At 43.9% G+C, this 18,517-nt stretch overlaps 1 protein-coding gene across 1 annotated transcript in view; it reads left to right on the forward strand.

The window, feature by feature from the left end:
* Nucleotides 1–9: 9 nt before the first annotated feature.
* Acad11 (acyl-CoA dehydrogenase family member 11) overlaps nucleotides 10–18,517 on the forward strand; it is a 72,880-nt gene continuing 54,372 nt past the window's right edge. Inside the window, exons 1-5 of the mRNA XM_076576941.1 lie at nucleotides 10–752; nucleotides 7,126–7,225; nucleotides 9,500–9,625; nucleotides 10,161–10,322; nucleotides 12,191–12,355. Of these exons, the coding sequence (XP_076433056.1) occupies nucleotides 610–752; nucleotides 7,126–7,225; nucleotides 9,500–9,625; nucleotides 10,161–10,322; nucleotides 12,191–12,355 (696 nt within the window). The 5' untranslated portion in view covers nucleotides 10–609. The remainder of the gene's footprint in view (nucleotides 753–7,125; nucleotides 7,226–9,499; nucleotides 9,626–10,160; nucleotides 10,323–12,190; nucleotides 12,356–18,517) is intronic.

The following is an 18,517-nucleotide window of genomic DNA, read 5'->3' on the forward strand; positions in this document are numbered from 1 at the left end:
CGGCGCGCCGCTTCCGGTGCGCCGCCGCCCTGGCTCCCCTCGGCAAAAACACTCCTCCGAACGGTTGGCTTTCTTCTCTAGAGCCGCTAAACCAGGCCGCAGCAGGGCCAGCGTCATATGTGTCCAGATCAGGGCGACAGCGATTCTGTCTTTCTACTCTAGGAAGCCATGAGGAACACCGAGGTCTTTTCCTCCGGGACCCAAGGTCCTGGCGGACCCTCTTCTTAGCCGGACTACACGGACCTTCCGCCTGATGCGTCATTGAATCTTAAGGTGGAAGATCTCTGCGTCTTCACTCGTCCGAGTGGTGTTTGTCACCTTGTTTTTCGTTATTATTTTTATTTTTTATAAAAATCGAGGCCTCCAGCTCTGACGCTGATAGAAAATTACAAGTTGGGACCCACAGCAAGCGCTTCCGCCAGACCCCAGGTCACTAGAGTCAGCTGCCCACACGGCTTAGCAACGGCGCCCAGAGTTCACGTGATTGGCTTCCGCTAAGCCCCGCCCTGGCCACGCCTCCAAGCTCTAGTGTTTTTTTTTCCTCCCGCTGCACTTACTCTGCCCTGTCCGGGTTCCTCTTCTCTGTACCCTGTGACAGCAGTGGCAATCATGGAGATGGATGTCACCAATGATACCGTGGAAGTGCTACCCCAGCACAAGTTGGACATCAGGTGCCTGGAGGCCTACCTGAATCAGCACTTGCCTGGCTTTGGGGCAGATCCCCGGGCTGTGCTGACTGTTACCCAATACAGGTATCTACCATAGCCTTCGCCTCCACCTGGAGCAAGTCTGTGCTTGGTGCTTTTCTGCCTTTGGCCCTGGGTGGGTTTCTCATTTGCCCAGTCGCGATTTCTTTCCCTGAAAGGACGCTTCCTGTGTGGCTTGTCCTTGAATTCCGGGCTAGTCTGAATTGGGCTAGTAGAGGCACAGTGTCCATTATGCAATGCAATCTTGTTAGGACCAAAATCGTGTGCCTAACTCACTGAGATGGATGAAGCTGGACGCTTTGGGAGAAATAGATACCTTCTGTGACCTTTTCTGCTACAATCTAAAGATTATTTTCTGAAGGGCTGGTGCTATTTTGTTGAATTGACTTTAGTCGCCTGCGTCTAGGTTAATGACACCACCTGAAGTACACAGATTCAGACTCTAGCTTTCCACTTAGCCGTATTCAGCACCACATCAGGCCTAAGTTCTTGAAACAAGGGAATTAAACTGGGTGAGATGACCCTGGGGTTGCCTGTCCCCACTGACAGGTGAATTTAAGCTGATGTTTTGCAATAGATAGTTTTTCATTTTTATATGGTCCCAGTATAAACCATTTTATATGGTTCCAGTATAAAACCATTTTATATGGGTCCAGTAAACTATGTCTTTCAATCGAGGGATTTAACTGTGACATAAATCCTGAGGCCAAAGTTTCTTTCTTGTAACATTTGCCTGTTCCCATTAGTCTTGATAAGGAAATGAAGTTATGTAGGTGAAAGGGCTTAAACATTGAAATATCTGGGTAGAGGTGGAATAAGAACAGTTGACACTTCTAAAATTAATGCTTTATGCTGTAAACAGATCAAAGTTCAAATTTCAATGGTTAGTCCACATTGTGTGGAATTTGGCCAGCTTCTCCTTTGAACATCCTATCCTGCTTTCGGGTAAAGGTTATATATCTTCAGGCTACTGTGGTCCTGTGTTATTTAAAAATAATTCTAAATTACGTTGATGTTCACCAAAATCATGCTCAATAAATGAAATTAGTTGTGATACAAAAATTACTTCTGAAACCAAGCCTGGTGCTACATAGCTTTAATCCCAACACTTGGAGTCCAAGGAAGGATGATTGTGAATTTGAGGCCAGCATGGGCTATGTAGCAATCCCTGGTCTCAAAAACTATTTTCCAGGCTGGAGAAATGGCTCAGAGGTTAAGAGCACTGGCTGCTCTTCCAGAGGTCCTGAGTTCAATTCCCAGCAACCACATGGTGGCTCACAACCATCAATAGTGAGATCTGGTGCCCTCTTCTGACATACAGGCACACCGTATACAAAATTAATTAATTAATTAATCTAAAAAAAAAAACTATTTCCCCAGAAATGTTGTATAAGTTTGGTTTAGTGTATATGTATGGAAGTATGGACTCAACAGAGAAGACACATTCATTTCCTGGACAGATGAAAACATTATAAAAATTTAAAACATACTAGGCCACAAAATTATCAAAAACTCTTTTAAGCTTTGGGCCAGTGGGATGGCTTTCTGATAAAGGTCAGATAAAGGTACCTGCTGCCAAGCCTGACGCCCTGGGGTCAGTCCCTGGAAACCACTTCTTGTAGAAGGAGAGAACTGATTCCTGAAAGTTGTCCTCTGACCTCCACACATGTCCCCTTCCCATAAATAAATATAAAAAGAAAAAAGCACATGTTTTCACAATATAAGTGCAAACTTTTTTAAAAGGACAAAAACAGCCAACAAATACCATGTACAAACTAACCGGTTCATATGTTGGCGAGCCAATGACCTACATGGTAATAGTTTGTTAAGATAAGTATACACACCAGGGGGGGGGGGTGGCGCACCCCTTTAATCCCAGCACTCAGTAGGCAGAGGCAGGTGGATCTCTGTGAGTTCAAGGCCAGCCTGGGCTACAGAATGAGTTCCAGGAAAGATGCAAAGCTACACAGAGAAACCCTATCTCAAAAAAAAAAAAATTTAAAAAAAAGCTAAGTATACATTTCTATATCTTTAGCAACCATCAAAATATGACATTCAAAAAGCTCTGATAACATTTTTTAAAAACCCAATTACCTAAACACCAGTATAATAGGTGTGCAAGACCTTTGTATAGGACATGACAAAACCTTATTAGGAATTTTTTAAGAATCTTAGAAATTTAGAAATAACATACACGAACACGAAAAGTCTGTACTGTAAACTTTTGCTTTTTGTCCCAACTGATCTATAGATTCAAAGCAGTGTCAATCAAAATCCAATTTTTTTTCTCTAATTTGAGAAAAACACTAAGTTTTCTGTGAAAGACCAAAGGGTTAACAGAAACAGTCCTAAAGAAAAACAGTGGGGAATTTGAATTAAGGTGGCATATTATTAGCACACAGGTAATTAAATATATCAGTGAGCTAGAGTTCACAGAAGGCCCACATATTTATAGAACTTACACATCAGGGCTGACACTTGGCATCAGCTTGGGAGAAGTGGGAAGAGCATGGGAAAAAGACCTTTCATGAACTTGTGGTGGAATAATTATTATCCCTATGAAATGTTATTGTGTGTAAGGAAAGGACCACTCAGGCTGTGGGTCTCCCTCAGTAAATAGAGTGCCCCCTAGTGTACATGAAACTACAGGTCAATCCCCAGTGCCACATAAACCAGGAATAGTCTGTGGCGCATACCTGTAGTCCTAGTACTTGGAGACAGAGGCGATAAGATTAGAGGTTCAAAGTCACCCTTAAACAACTTCACAAAATTGTCTGCTGACCTCCTTATGCATATGGTGGCATACATGTTCACACACATCATATATATGCATGATGTGTGTGTGTGTGTGTATCCAGCATTGGTTAGGATATTAAAGACTCATTAAGGTATGAGTCACTATAACTACTGTTGACCAACCTTTGACATTATCATGTAATGTCAAGAAAATTTTATGCCAGAATATCAGGAAATCAATCTCAGAACATTCATTGTGTTGTTTGTAGTAGAAGAACTTTAAAGCACACTAATATTTATTAGTAGTAAAATGAAAGAATAAATTACTCATTTACATAGTGGACTACCATACGTCAGTGAAAAAGATTCAACCACAACTGTACATAACACATATAAAACAATGGACAGATATAGAGCATATTGCTTAAGGAGGTAAACCTCAAGAGAACAATAAGTACGAAATGCAAAACAGTTATTGAAACTGTTTTGAATTATATGGCAATTTCTTCAAGATAGAATATGGCGTTTGTCTCCAGGTAGTAGTGGCATATGCCTTTAGTCCCAGACAGACCTCTGTTAGTTCAAGGCCAGCCTGGTCGGTCTACAGAGTGAGTTCCAGGACAGGCTCCAAAGTTATACAGAGAAACCCTGTCTCAAAACAACAACAACAAAATAATATGGCTTTTGTTTGCTATAGTTATTCTGTGCCTTCTAGATTTTGTAAACGTTCTTTTTAGTTATGCAAAAATTTTAACTTTCAAATATTAAGTCACTTTGGGAATATAAAATATCATTAAACAACAATGTAAATGTAGCTTGATAGAATAAAACTTCCATCTTGTAGCCTCATGCCTAATGTGTGCCTGGCACCGGGGTTGGTCTTCTGCATTCTCCACTCTATGTGAAGCAGACAGACAATAACAAACACAATTTCTGAGTATTATCTGCAGGTTTATGTGTGGTATGGGGGTAGAAAGTGTTGAGGACAAGGCAGGCAGGCAGGCTGCCTTGAGAAGGTAGCGGTCAGCAAAGACTAGAAGAGTGTCATGGTTTGTGCTAGTGACCTTGAAAAGGCAGCTTAGTGGGAAGATGGGGACGAAAGCTTGATTGAGTGGGTTCAGTTGCAGTGGAGGGGAACAAAGGAGAGCCAGGGAAAGGCTTCATGGATAACCAACTAGCGATTAAGAACTTGTGCAAGAGAAGATTCTAGAGCAAAGACCTTGAGAAGACAAGAATGGTCTGGAATCCTACTCACAAAAGATGGGGCTGTGCATAAGTAGGGTGGAGTGTTTCCTGTCGCTGTTGGAAGGAACTCCGTGTGTAGGTACAGAAGGTCCTGCCACAGCTAAGCGGTGGGAGCTTGTGCGAGTTCACTTCTGGTTGCTTCGGCTTTCTTGTTCAAATGTGACACGGGGTGATTGTGACAATAGAACGTGGAAGAGGGTGGTCAGAGGTTTCAGAGGACAAGAGCAGTGAAGTTAGTGAGCTGAGGAAATGTGACTGCCGTGTGGGCTCGTGTCGAGGTCTGTGATCATGAATTTGAAGAGTGGATTTACTTCAGTGGATGCCGATGCTTTCCCAGGAATACTTGTTTCTAGACACACCCAGCTTTGCTAGGTCTCCAGTGGATGGCACTTATCACTCTTAAAATTATTACTTTTTATTGTGTGTGCATGTGTACAATATAATGCTGTGTACACATAGAGGTCAGAAATCAAGAACCAACTTGCAGAGTTGGTTCTGTCCTCTTACGATGTGGGTCCCAGGAATGGAACTCTGGAAGCCAGGCTCCTGGCTGACAGAAGCCAACCTATACCTACATCCCTGGAGAGAAAGATATCCTGGCTGTCAGAAGCCAAGCTATACCTAGATCACTGGAGAGAAAGGTATCCTGGCTGTCAGAAGCCAAGCTATATCTATATCCCTAAAGAGAAAGGTATCCTGGCTGTCAGAAGCCAAGCTATACCTACATCCCTGAAGAGAAAGGTCTCCTGGCTGTCGGAAGCCAGGCTATACCTACATCCCTGAAGTTTTCTCCTGCTCCAGTCAAAGTTGTTACTTCTCTGCCCCTCCAGCAAAAGAAGGTCTTCACCCAAAACTCATTCGAGGGATTTATTGGGAGGGAGAAATCCAGAGAGTGGCTGCCTCTGCCAGAGTGGAAAAAGGCAGCTGCCAACTGAACAGGTACAGAGCTTACATGGGGCTTCTTAGGGGCGGAGTTTTTCCAGGGTGAAGATTTTCAGGGTGGGAATTGGTTGGATTTCAGTCCCCCGAGCTTGGACAAGCTCAGAGATTGGCTGGATTTCATGCTCAGTTGCTCAGGGGCAGAGTGTGTTTCTTTGGCTTTCTTTCACTGGTCCTTTTTAACCTTGGGGCTCTGGTTTCGGGGCCAGGTCATATTTCTTTCTCTGGTTCTTGTTTCAAGGTCAGAGGTATTTCTTTGGCTGGCCCTTTTACTCTACCTCCTTCCCACTGAATTATCGCCTGCCTCTTGTCACTCTTTTGAGGACTGTCCCTGGATTCTTAGATCCTCCTTTGGCCTGAATGTTGTTGCATCCAAGATGGCACTTGGCCAGTTTCAGGAGGGTAACCTCTGCACCTTACTTGTTTCAGAGAGAAGATGACTCTCAGGTGGGGAACTCTACAGAGTTCTCCCCATGTCCAGTCTCCACACTGCATCCATGGGTCAGGCTGAAGCCACCCACTAAGTAACTTACCTAGCCACCCACTAGCACTGTGACCTTGCCTGGCTTCCTCCCCTCCCCAAGATCTGCCTTGCCTCTTTCTGTGTGGGTATATAATGCGAGGCGCCATTAATAAGGAAGCAAGTCATCGCTCCACACCAAGGGCTGGCCCTTTGGTCTCAGGCCTCTCAGACTGTAGAACCATGAGAAGTGAGGGTTGGCAGTTTCTAAACTACCTAGTCTGTGGTGTTTTGTTTTATTGGCATGTGTGGACTGTGACAGGCTTCTCAACCAGGGTAGGACCCACACATTTCCCCCTTGCACCTCACCTGTCCCTGCAGGGGTACAGGAGACAGAACAAACCCTCCATTCTGATGGGTTACTGCAAGGACTCTGGAGAAATTCACGATTCTCTCCTGTCTATATGTACTACTTATTTTTATTTGCTTCAAAGAGGCTAAGCATGGCATATTAGGGTCTTGTGATATTAATGGACAGCCAGGATCTTATCAAAATAACCCATCCCTAACTGCCCACCTAAACAGTAGGATTCAGTCTTCAGCAGTTTCTTTAGTACCAGATATAGTTCTTAACGGTCATTGCTATTAGCTCAGTGGTTTGTATGCTGAGGTCATCAGTGTTTTCCCACTGCTGGCTGGGTGGAGTGGGGGGGGGGGGATTTAGCCAGTGCTGTGTTGAGTTGGAAATAGTCCCCCAGTGCAGGGGGCTTCTGCATTTGTTTGCTTAGTCTCTGTTAGAACATTTCCTCTGTTAGAGGCATTTCTTCTGTTGTGTTTGTAGGGTCCTCAGGTGCCAGCAGGCTGCCCTCTATTTAGTATCACCACGGTGTCCTCCATGAGCTGCTAGGGGCACCCCTGCGCTTAACCCAGCTCTGAGATCCATTTATTTTTGTTTCTCATCTTTTCTGACATTTCAGTGGAATTTCAGGAGGAAGGAGACATGTTTATAACTGACCTTTTAAAAACCTTTTTCTCTAGATCAGGACAATCGAATCCAACCTTTTTCCTCCAGAAAGGATCTCAAGCCTATGTTCTCAGGAAGAAACCTCCGGGCTCCCTTCTTCCCAAAGCACATAAGGTATGCACAGCACACAGCAAGCAGTTCTTCCAGCACAAGTAACTGCCTCTGAAAAATACAAAGACCATTCAAACTGCATTTGAAAGTCTTCTCACCATTACTGACCAGTGGAAATGCATCCCTCTTTTAATTCAATATTCGCTTCGGCTTCACCCCTTTTGTTTGAAAAGGGATGAAATCTAGAGCTGTGTTTAAACTGTCATCCTGAACAGCACCAGGTCTCCTGGCGGACTTTATCCCTCCCTGTGGGTGTGTGATACTCACTTCTAGATGATCTTTCCCCTACATACTAAGGGCACCTGCAATGACAATCTCTACCTGCTGAGTTATTTTAATCTATTTGCTTTGGACAATGATCTTCTAATCATTCAGTGGCTAAAAAAAAGGCAAGAGTAATCGTTGTATAGTAGGCTTTAAGTTTTAGACTAATCAGGGAGAATTATAAAAAATGTTTCTTACAAATTAAGTTTTCTAATTATTTTAGAATTCTTCACTACCTAATATATACATAAACCAAGTTATCATGCTATGCCTTATAAATACATACAAACATGATTTGTCAATTTCTAAACTAAATTTCCCTGTTTGCAAAAACAGGCATTATCTTGGGATAGTTAGAGAACAGGAAAGGACATAGATCCAAGTTCAGGAGAATGTTCTAAGTACTCTGAGTGGTAGATGTTACTGTTGTAACTAAGTACCCTGCGTGTGCAGACGTTACTATAGTAACTAAGTACTCTACGTGTATAGATGTTACTATAGTAACTAAGTACCCTGTGTGTGTAGATGTTACTGTAGTCATGTACTTTTGTTAGTTTGGATTTTTGGTTTTTGAGACAGGGTTTCTCTGTATAGCCCTGGCTGTCCTGGAACTCACTCTGTAGACCAGGCTAGCCTCGAACTCACAGAGATCCCCTGCCTTTGCCTCCCGAGTGCTAGGATTAAAGGCATGTGCCACCACCACCCAGACATCTTGTGCTTTCTAGTCATTCACTGGGAAAGATCATTGTGGAGTGGATTTAATATCATAGTAATAAGAGAACACAGATTCTGACTTTCTTAGCTTTGCCATATTCCTAAAAACATGAAATAACATGGATACTTTAAAAAAAAAAAAAGTTGGGTACCTTTTGTTACATGGCATGCCTGAAGGAGAACCTCACCCTGACTAGAAATGTGTACCTCAGAAGCAGTCTTCTTTGATTCTCTTCTTGACTATATTCCACCAAACCACAGCAGAACACAGCATGCTCTCAGCCTAAGCACAGCTCCGCAGATGTAGAGTACCTCGTCTTAACTTCCTCAGCATCCCCCATGTCTGTCTGTGTTTTCACAGATGGCATGTCTGCTTTGCCGTCCAGCTTGTAATCCCCTGACTCTTTTGTCCCCAGCTCCTTACCCCCTCCCCCATTCCCTGGCACCAGGGTGGTTACCCACGTCTCTTTCAATAGCCATTGGTACTGTTGGCTGTTCTCACCCTGGGTTTAGTTAGCCCCTGCTCCATGGCTGCATTGATATCAAGGTGAGCTACATGGTTTTCCCTCCTCAGAACTGGTCAGGGACCCTTGCCTGTGGAGCAAGGCACTGTCCATGCGCACGAATCATCCTTGCTCCCATGTATCACAGCTCTGCTATAAGCCACACTCTTGGGTCTTTCTGGGCCTGCCTGTGTGTTCTGGCCGAGGATGTCACTTTTCCCCTTGTCTTCCATGGGATCCAGCTTTAATACCAATTTGCTCTAGCTGCCTGGTTCCCCCATAGTTATCTGGATCTCCACAACAGACTGCACCTGTAAGGGTCGTCATGCCCCCTCCTTGGAAGCATGCTTCTCCTTTGATGTGCAACAGGGATGGTTGGCTTTTCCAACCACCACCCACCTCGCCCAGCTCCTGCATCTGACTAGAGGAAATCCCCCCTGAGCCCCTTGGGAAGTGTGAAGGGAGATGTCAAGCCAGCAAGCAGGGGACCGCTGAGAAGAGAGGGGTGCTCTTCCACAAGACCTGTGAAGTACAGCCAGACTGTCGCCCTCATGCTACAAGAGCCGCTAGTGAGCCCCAAGTAAATGCCTGTCCTTTCACCCAGTGAAATTTGCATGCTTTGGAGCTGCCCCACTTTGTAACTGTAATGACTGAACAGGCCTCCCGCTAAGGGAACGGTTACTGTCAGCTCCGGGTTATTTATTGACACAGTTTTGTAACCGATAGCCTGAGTTGAGATTAGCTCACATGCAGTTATAAAATTTCCATGTTTCTGTTCTTTAATAATCCCATCTAGATTGACAGAGAATTCAGAGTCCAGAAAGCCTTGTTCTCCGTGGGATTCCCTGTTCCCAAGCCTCTGCTGTACTGCAGCGATGCTTCTGTCATCGGGACGGAATTTTACGTGATGGAGCACGTGCGGGTAAGTTAAGTCTTACTCAGTTGTTGCTTTGTTTTTAAATTATGGAGTTACTTATTCAGCTTATATTAGTTGAATGTTATTATAGTCAATGTTGTTTATTCAACATTTTAATACAGTTCCTTTCTAAGGGCTTACAATTTTTGTTTCAAGTACACACAATGAGGGAGGGACTAAAGTGGACAAGGAGCAAATTTAGTAAGTAGGCCTCAAACACTTGTTCTTAAACACTCCACTAGGTGTCAGTGAAGAGCTACCTACAGTGGTAGTGACCAAACAGGAAGGTGGGGACTTGGGGCGGGGGAGGCTCTTCCACACAGAAAGAGCAAACCATTGAGAGCAAATTCAAACAGTTTGTAATTTAGAGATGTGGCTAAGCAGTTTAAAGCCTTCAGGTTCATCCTGGCATGTCCTTGTATTTTGCCTTTGTATGTAGCCTCTCACACGTTTCCCAAATAAAGCTATGCCTAACATACTCTATAAAGTGTATGTTTTGTGTGTCAGCTATTTAAACCGACCATTGTGATCCCTTTGATAGGGTCGGATCTTTCGTGATTTTTCACTTCCCGGAGTTAGCCCAGCAGAACGCACAGCTATATATGTGTCTGTGATAGAAACCTTGGCGTGGCTGCACTCACTGAATGTCAAGTCACTGCAGCTGGACGGCTACGGTACTGGAGTTGGCTACTGCAAAAGACAGGTAAGCGGCCTACATTAATACATAGTTCAGGCTCCCAGAAACAATGCACCAGAAGTGACTAGTCCAAGCACACCCTGTTATTGTGTGGCTCTCTGAAGTTTTGCCATTTTAACATCATCCTTGGCAATATATATGTATGTATGTATCCAGATATATTTTTTAGCATGAAATAATGTTGTTAGTGTGTGTGTGATTGTGTTTTGAGTGGGTGCACATGTGTGTGCAGATATACATGTAAGTATGTGCACACGGATGGGGAGTGTCATACTCAGGAGCCACCCACCTTCTGTTTTAAGACAGGGCCTCTCATTGGTTGACCTGCAGCTTCCTGGTTAGTCTGGCTGGCCAGTGAGCTTCAGGGGGCCTCCTGCCTCCTTCTCAGTGCTAGAGTTCCAAGCATGTCCACCACACCTGGCTGGATTGTCTCCCTTCCTCCCTCCCTTCCTTTATTTTCTCTTCATGTAGATTCTGGTGGTCCTGCTCAGGTCCTTCTGCTTGCCCAGCAAGCCCTCCACTGGCTGAGCGTCTCCCCAGCCCTGGTTTTAGTTTTAGATAACTTCTGTCCAGTAAGACCTTCTGTTTCAGCTCACTTGGTTTACCAATGGATTTTCTACTCAGCTTTGCCTCTCTGAGTTGTGCAAAGCAAATATCTATTGAGCTTTCGTGTGCTTAATACTTATGGAATACTTTTTTTTTTGAATATCAAGAAAGCAGAAATAGATTCTTGCCCTAAAGAAACTTATGGTCATTTTTGAGAAACCCATTTATGAGCCTCATATACATGAAGCTGAGAAATGGTCTATTTCCCTGAGTTTATTACCTATTAGTAAATTGTTCATTGTTCGTCATAAGAACTGTATGTCCAGGATATGGGGATTGGCATGCCTTTGCCTGGATGGGAAAACTTATTGGAAAAGAAATAATATAGAGTGTTAGGAAAAGATGGTGCCTCTTGCAATCAAATACAAGTGAGAGCCGGCATGTGTGGGTTGCATTCCATTATGTATCCTTTGAGGGTGGGGTGGGAAGAGTCGGAGAGAATATTCACTGTGTGCTGTGTTGGGTGCTAAGTGAGCTGTAGACATTCTCTTTTTTAAATTTCTGCAAACCCCACAAGACAGGGATTATCCTCATTTTGCAGACAAGGAATCTGAAATTTTTACTGACCTAATAATACACAGGTAAATACTTAGACAAAACTCAGTCAGTGAGACACCAAAGTTGAAGACCTGTGCTCTGTTGTGCTAAACTGAGCAGACATACGTTGGACAATGGAGAGAGATGAACAGCTGAACAATGTGGTCTCATTTGTTTGAGGACTCTGAGAACAGGTGGATTTTGTTTGCTTTTCAGTCTCTGAGCAATACAAAGTCTGCTCTCCTCTACTGGGACGTTGAAAATACTCTGTGGGTGTAGGAAAGGATGTTAAATGGGAAAAGCTCTGTCTAGCCTTCATCATCCCCTTTTCAGGGAGAAATTGTGTGTGTGTGTGTGTGTGTGTGTGTGTGTGTGTGTGTGTGTGTGTGTGTGTCTATGTGTGTCTATGTGTGTCTGTATGTGTCTCTGTGTGTTGTTTGTATACATTTCTTTCTTTCATGAAGTAGTCACTGTGTGAAGACCATTCTTGACACCTCCACCAGGATTTATACTCTTGTCTGATAGAAGCCTGGGTAGAGCTAGCTGGAAAGGAACTTCAATGTTCAGGGTTTTAGGCTGGGAGCATTTCAGGCTTCTAGGAGTTTCACTTGGGGGATGTTCTGTTAAGTGATTAGGAGTCAAATGGACTTAGGCACAGATAGATTTGTTTGAGAATCACCGACTCCCACATTCTATTTTCCCGTCTATCACTTTCTCATTTATACCATCAGGTATCCACCTGGACAAAGCAGTACCAGGCTGCAGCCCATCAGGACATCCCTGCCATGGACCAGCTCTCCAAGTGGCTAATGAAGAACTTGCCACATAATGACAATGAGGAGAGCCTGATTCACGGAGACTTCAAGCTGGATAACATAGTTTTCCACCCCAAAGAGGTACTGTGAGCCAGGTTTGTGATGTGTTGTATAGGGCTGACCTGAGACTCTGGAAGGAAACTGATGTCCCCCAACTCCCACCTCCAGAGTGCTCAAGGAGCCTAGAACAGTCTGTTCCTCCCCACAGCTCATACTGTCTCTGACTCAAAGCCTCTGGAGATGAGTCCTGCAGATGTTATAGCATAGGACCCTGTCTGCCTTGGGGGTGGTCCTAATCTTCAACAGTATCACAGTCATCACTTACGCAGGGCTTGGAAGATGCCCTCATGTCAAAGATTTCAGTCTACTACCTAAAATGCTTAGCTTGCCCATATTCTAGCTCTTTCTTCTAGTTCCCTTACATTTCCTCTGAGTTCTTCTTTCCCGTGTCATGAGAATCTGTCATTTGTTTAGTATAAGCTCAGGGAGGAATCCCAGAAGCCCCCTTGAGGCTTCCACCCAAGCGTTACATGAGATTAACCTAACCTTTCCCTGTGTAAATACACAGAGTGCTTCTTTGGATAGAACCCAAACAAGTGAAGATTTATAGTTCCGTGAGTCTTACTTCCTAGAGGAGGATTTCCTTAGCTGATTAATCCTCCTGGTGTTAAGTGTTTGTAGGACTTGCATTGCTCATGTGCTGGGACTTCTTACTTCCTCTCTCCCCTTTAGAAAGAGTGCAGGGAAAAATACTATATAAATAGTATATATAGAAATATAGAAATAGAAAATACTATATATAGCATGATGGGCATAATTAAACATAGAACTGCATCAACTGAATTTTATAAACACATGTAAGCACATTTACCAGCAGGTCAGTAAAGTTTTCCTAGAAAAGCCAGCTTGGGTGTTGGGTGTGGCTGCACAGCCCCATCGTACAGTAGGGTTATAGCCTGGTAGCTGGTATAAGCTGAAGTAGCATAATTTGAAGATACAGTTAGGATACCTAGGGCATTAAGTTTAGCAGCACAGTCCACTCTAGAATGTGAGTTGCTTACCCGAGTAATGGTGTGTCTGCCCGACTGCCAAGCATGACGAGAGAGCACAGTGCCTCAGATTGCTAGCAGGAAAGATGAAATTTCAAAGTGTGGTTTATACTGAGTATAAATGGTCCCTGTGCCACGTTAAAGTCAGAAAACCATTGTCTAACCATCAGAAGTACAGTGTGCGCGCATGCGTGCGTGCGTGCGTGCGTGCGTGCGTGCATGTGTATGTGTGTGTGTGTGTGTAAAACTTTTTGTCAATGGCACTAATTTCTGAATTTAACTTTGCCAGCTTCCCACTTTATGCTTAAGAAATAGAGCAATGCTAATTTGTGCCCTGGAAAATTATAACAGTTTATACCTTAAAACAGCAGAGTCTGATCTGTCTTTAATATATGTGATTTGATGTATTGATATTTTAGAGCCTGCCTTTCAATATGCCAGAGTCCTCTGTGTTCTGTAACTCTGGGTACTTTTAGTTTTCATTTAAGGCAAGTAAGAAACAGGAAGAAGTCAAACCTTGATCCTTACAGGTTATATGTTGTTGACTAAGATAGTTAAATTTTAGAGTTAGTCCTAACATACTAAATCTGACAGTCAACTATGGGAACTACTGGATTGTTTTCCTGCTTGTGTAGTTAATCTCTGATTTTAAACCCAGTGAAAACACCAAAACGGGCATCATCTATCTTCAGACAAGCAATGTATCAAAGTATCTGGGAAAGGATTGTGTGTAAAGAGAAAGCAAGGAGGTCTGGGGGGATGGATTGTGATTCCTGAGCTCACTGCTCCCCCAGAGGTCCTGAGTTCAGTTCCCACCACCCACCTAGGGAAGCCACCAACCATCTATAATTCCAGTTCCAAGGGAGCCAACACCTTCTGGCATCTGTGGGCCCTGTACACAAGACACATATACACACACACACACACACACACACACACACTCTTCAATAAATAAATATAAAAAATAAATCTTGCTTTTTAAAAAAGAAAGCAGTAGATACAGATTTTACCTATTCATCTGCAATCCTAATTTGTTGCATGTATCATTATCTTTAATGTTTTCAGGTTATATAGTAATAAAAATATTTTCTATCAAATAATTAATAGTTATGTTGAATTCAGTCAACTTCTGCCACTAGTAAATATTATTAACTAATTCGTGGAAGTAACGTGGCGTCAGAATTCACGTCAACAAGCATTCACTTGTTACCAACTCTGTGCTCTGAGACATTCATCAGGAAGGAAATACATCCCCTAATGAGCGTAAAACACAGATGGAGAGAAAAAAATAATTGAGAAAAAGCAAGAGAACAATCTAGCCCCACGTGCCGATATATTAGTCGAGCGAACTGTACGACTAGGTATAAAAGGAGCGATCCTGAGTGAACCAGCACGAAGAGTTAAAAATAAAAACCTGGGGATGGGAGAGAGAGTTCCGCAGTTAACAGCACTGGCTGCTCGCCAGCGCCCCCTTCTGGCTTCTTCAGGTACTTCCTGTATGTGATGGCATTTAAATGCAGGCAACACACACATATAAATAAAATAAAAATTTAAAGTTTTTTTTTTTTTTTTTTTTTTTTTGGTTTTTTTCGAGACAGGGTTTCTCTGTGTAGCTTTGCGCCTTTCCTGGAGCTCACTTGGTAGCCCAGGCTGGCCTCGAACTCACAGAGATCCGCCTGCCTCTGCCTCCCGAGTGCTGGGATTAAAGGCGTGCGCCACCACGCCCGGCCCTAAAGTATTTTTTTAAAAGAATTTTAAAGCCAGGTGTGTTGACACAGCGCCTTTAATCTCAGCACTCAGGAGGTAGAGGCAGGCGGATCTCAGTGAGTTCGAGGCCAGCCTGGTCTACAAAGCAAGTTCCAGGACTGCCTGCCAGCGCTGTTAGACAGAGAAACCCTGTCCGGTGGGGGTGGGTTAAAATGGAAGGAAACAGAAGGGTAATATAGAGAGGTCCAGAGAGCCTCCGCCTGTCCCCCACATTCCGTAACATAGGTCTCAACTCACTGGGCCCGATACACAGCTGATGCCTGCTTCTTTCAGCCCCCACACCCCTCCTTTCCCCTCCCACTTCCTCCTCCTCTGCTTCCATCTTACCTTTCTGTGAGTGCCTGCCAAGCCCTATTCTTCGTGGAAACTTAAGGAACATTTGCGTCTCATAATATGCACGTCCTAAATTGTTTTGTAATGGGATGATAAATTCTGACCGAAGGCAACATGGGGAGGAAAGGGTTATTCGGCTCACGCCTTCTGACCCTTGCCCATCACTGAGGGAAAGACCTGCTTTCGCGTGCAACCCTGGACCACCTACCTGCCCTGGGGCGGCACTGCTCCCAGAGGGCTGGGCCCTCCCACATTAGTCATTAATCAGGAGGCCCCACCCCGCAAGGCTTGCCTCCAGGCCAGTCTGATGGAGACTTTCTCGGCTGAGGTTCTGTCTTCCCAGACAACCCACCCAGCACATGCACTAAAAATTTTGGAATTGGAGAGGGAATTAGAAAAGATCTTTAATTGAACTGTGATTGTTCTGTAAGGTTGAAGTTTAAAAAAAAAAACACAGTAATTTTTGTTTTGGTCATTAGAATATGATGGTTAGGACATAAAACAGAAACAGTTTTGGTGAGAAACCTTCCAGGAATGTGTGGGGTAGGTCAGAAAAAGGACATTCCTCAGCCACGCACTCTGGTTACTTTGTGCAAGGAGGCACAGTAAAGAAACTGCCAACTTGACTTCTCCATTCTTAGGGAAGGGTTTCTGTTGTGAATAAGAGAGAGGAAATATCCAGAGGCAGTTGAGAAAATCCAGAGCAGAGAGAAACAGAAACAATTTGGGTCCTTATATCACAGCAAACAAGCATTTCTCACAGTTCTGAGCTGAGGAGCCCAGGATAAGACGCAGCATCCCCTGGGTTTGCACTTGGCCTTCTTCCCTGTCCCTGTCCTCACATTGCGCAGGGGTGGGTGGGGACGATCTAGAGGATGTCCTTTTCTTCTATGAAGGCTGATCCCATCAGGAAGGCTTGTGACTCTAACTAGTAATGCCAGCCACTGGGGGTAAACCTGTGGCTCTGAGGGCTCACAGACATGCTGTCAGTTCGTGACAGTGGAAGTCTGATTTCCACATTAGACCGTCAAACTTCAATGCTGCATGGACCCCCGGCCCCTGCAGCCTCTCATGTAACCGATCAGTTGGTCATCTGAAACTGAAACGCCCTGTTATCATGCATACCATACTCTGTACTCTTTTATTTCTTTTTTTTTTTTTTTTTTTTTTTTTTTTTGTTAAAGACAGGACATTGAAATGTAGCCCAAACTAGCCTCAAACTCTAGTTGGACTTTCTTTGGACTGCCAGCTCCCAAATAATGACACGGAGACTTTTTATTAATTATAAAAGCTTGACCTTAGCCTAGGTTTGTTCCCAACTAGCTCTTACAACTTAATTTAACCCATTTCTATTAATTTATGTTCTGCCACGTGGCTCTTTACTTTTACTCCATACTGTACATCTGACTCCCTCTGTGTCTCGTTGGTGAATTCCGTGCCTCTCAGGTTCTCCCCCACCCTCCAGTTCTTCTCTCTACCCAGAAGTCCCGCCTATCCTCTCCCAGCTATTGACCCTTCCGCTCTTTATTAAACCAATCAGAAGGTGCCTTGGCAGAGACATCTTCATAGTGTACAAAAAGATTATCCCACAACAAAGCTCACCATCCTCCTGCCTCAGCCTCCTGAGTACTGGGATTATAGGTTCACACAGCTTCTATTATTTCTTTCAGTCTTTCTTCTTAGTTAGGGTTTTTATTGCTGTGAAGAGACACCATGACCATGACAACTCTTATAAAGAAAACATTTAGTTGGGGTGGCTTGCGTACAGTTTCAGAGATTCAGTCCATTTTCATCATGACAGGGAGCATGGCGGTGTGCATACAGACGTGGTGTTGGAGCTGAGAGTGTTACATCTTACAGGCAACAGGAAGTCAATTGAAAGTCACACTGAGGGGAGCTTGAGCAAAAGAGACCTCAAAGCCCGCTCCCACAGTGACACACTTCCTCCAACAAGGCCACACTCCCTAATAGTGCCGCTCCCTTTGGGGGCCATTTTCTTTCGGGCCATTTTCTTTCAACCCACCACACTTTCTTTTTTAGTTTTATTTACTGTTTGTTTGTTTGTTTGTTTGTTTGTTTGTTGAGACAGGGTTTCTCTGGGTAGCCATGGCTTTCGTGGAACTCACTCTATAAACCAGGCTGGCCTCAAATTCACAGACATCCACCTGCTTCTTCCTCCTAAGCACTGAGATTAAAGGTGTGCACCACCACCACCTGTCCCTTCTTTCTTTCTTTTTTTAAATATGTCTGAGTGTTTTGTCCAAAAGTATATCTATACCAGGCTTTTTCTTTTGGACCACCAGCCAGCTCTCCTAATCATGACACAGAGACTTGTTATTAGTTTTGAAAACTCAACCTAGCTTAAGCACATTTCTGGCTAGCTCTTTTACCTTAAATTAACTGTTTCTCTTTATCTGCCTCTTGCCTCTGGGCTTACTACCTTTCTGACCTCTGTATATCTTACTTTCGTTGCTCCTCTATGTCTGGGTGGCTAGCTTCTTGCCCAAGGGGTGTCCCTCATTCTCTCTTCCTTCTTTTCTTGTTTTTCCCTCTCAGGCCTAAATTTCTCCTCCAATTTATTCTGTCTGCCCACCAGCCCTGCCTATCTTTACTCCTGCCTAGCTGTTGGCCATTCAGCCTTTTATTAGACCAATCAGGTAGTTTAGGCAAGGTGAAACAGATGCAACACATCTTTACATAATTAAACACACATCTTTACAGCATTAAGCAAATGCAGGATAAACAAAAATGTAACACGTCTTTACATGGTTAAAGTAATATTCTGCAGCATAAACAAATGTAACACATCTTTGCCCAGTTAAAATAATATTCCACAACATATGTCTATATACCACATCTTTACCTGGTACCCACGGAGGTCAAAAAATGGTGTGGAATTCCCTGGGACTAGAGATACAGATAGTTGTGGTCTGCCATGTGGGTGCAGGAAACTGAACCTGGGTCCTCTGGAAGGGCTGCTAGTGCTCTTAACTGCTGAGCCATCTCTCCAACCCCTTCCTGTAGCTCTTTCTACCTCCTGTGAGATGCTGCAGATTTGATTGCTCCTTCTTCAGGCTCCATGATTCCTGAATGA

Source organism: Peromyscus maniculatus, chromosome 7 (genome assembly GCF_049852395.1).
Source record: "Peromyscus maniculatus bairdii isolate BWxNUB_F1_BW_parent chromosome 7, HU_Pman_BW_mat_3.1, whole genome shotgun sequence".
Lineage (NCBI taxonomy): Eukaryota > Metazoa > Chordata > Mammalia > Rodentia > Cricetidae > Peromyscus > Peromyscus maniculatus.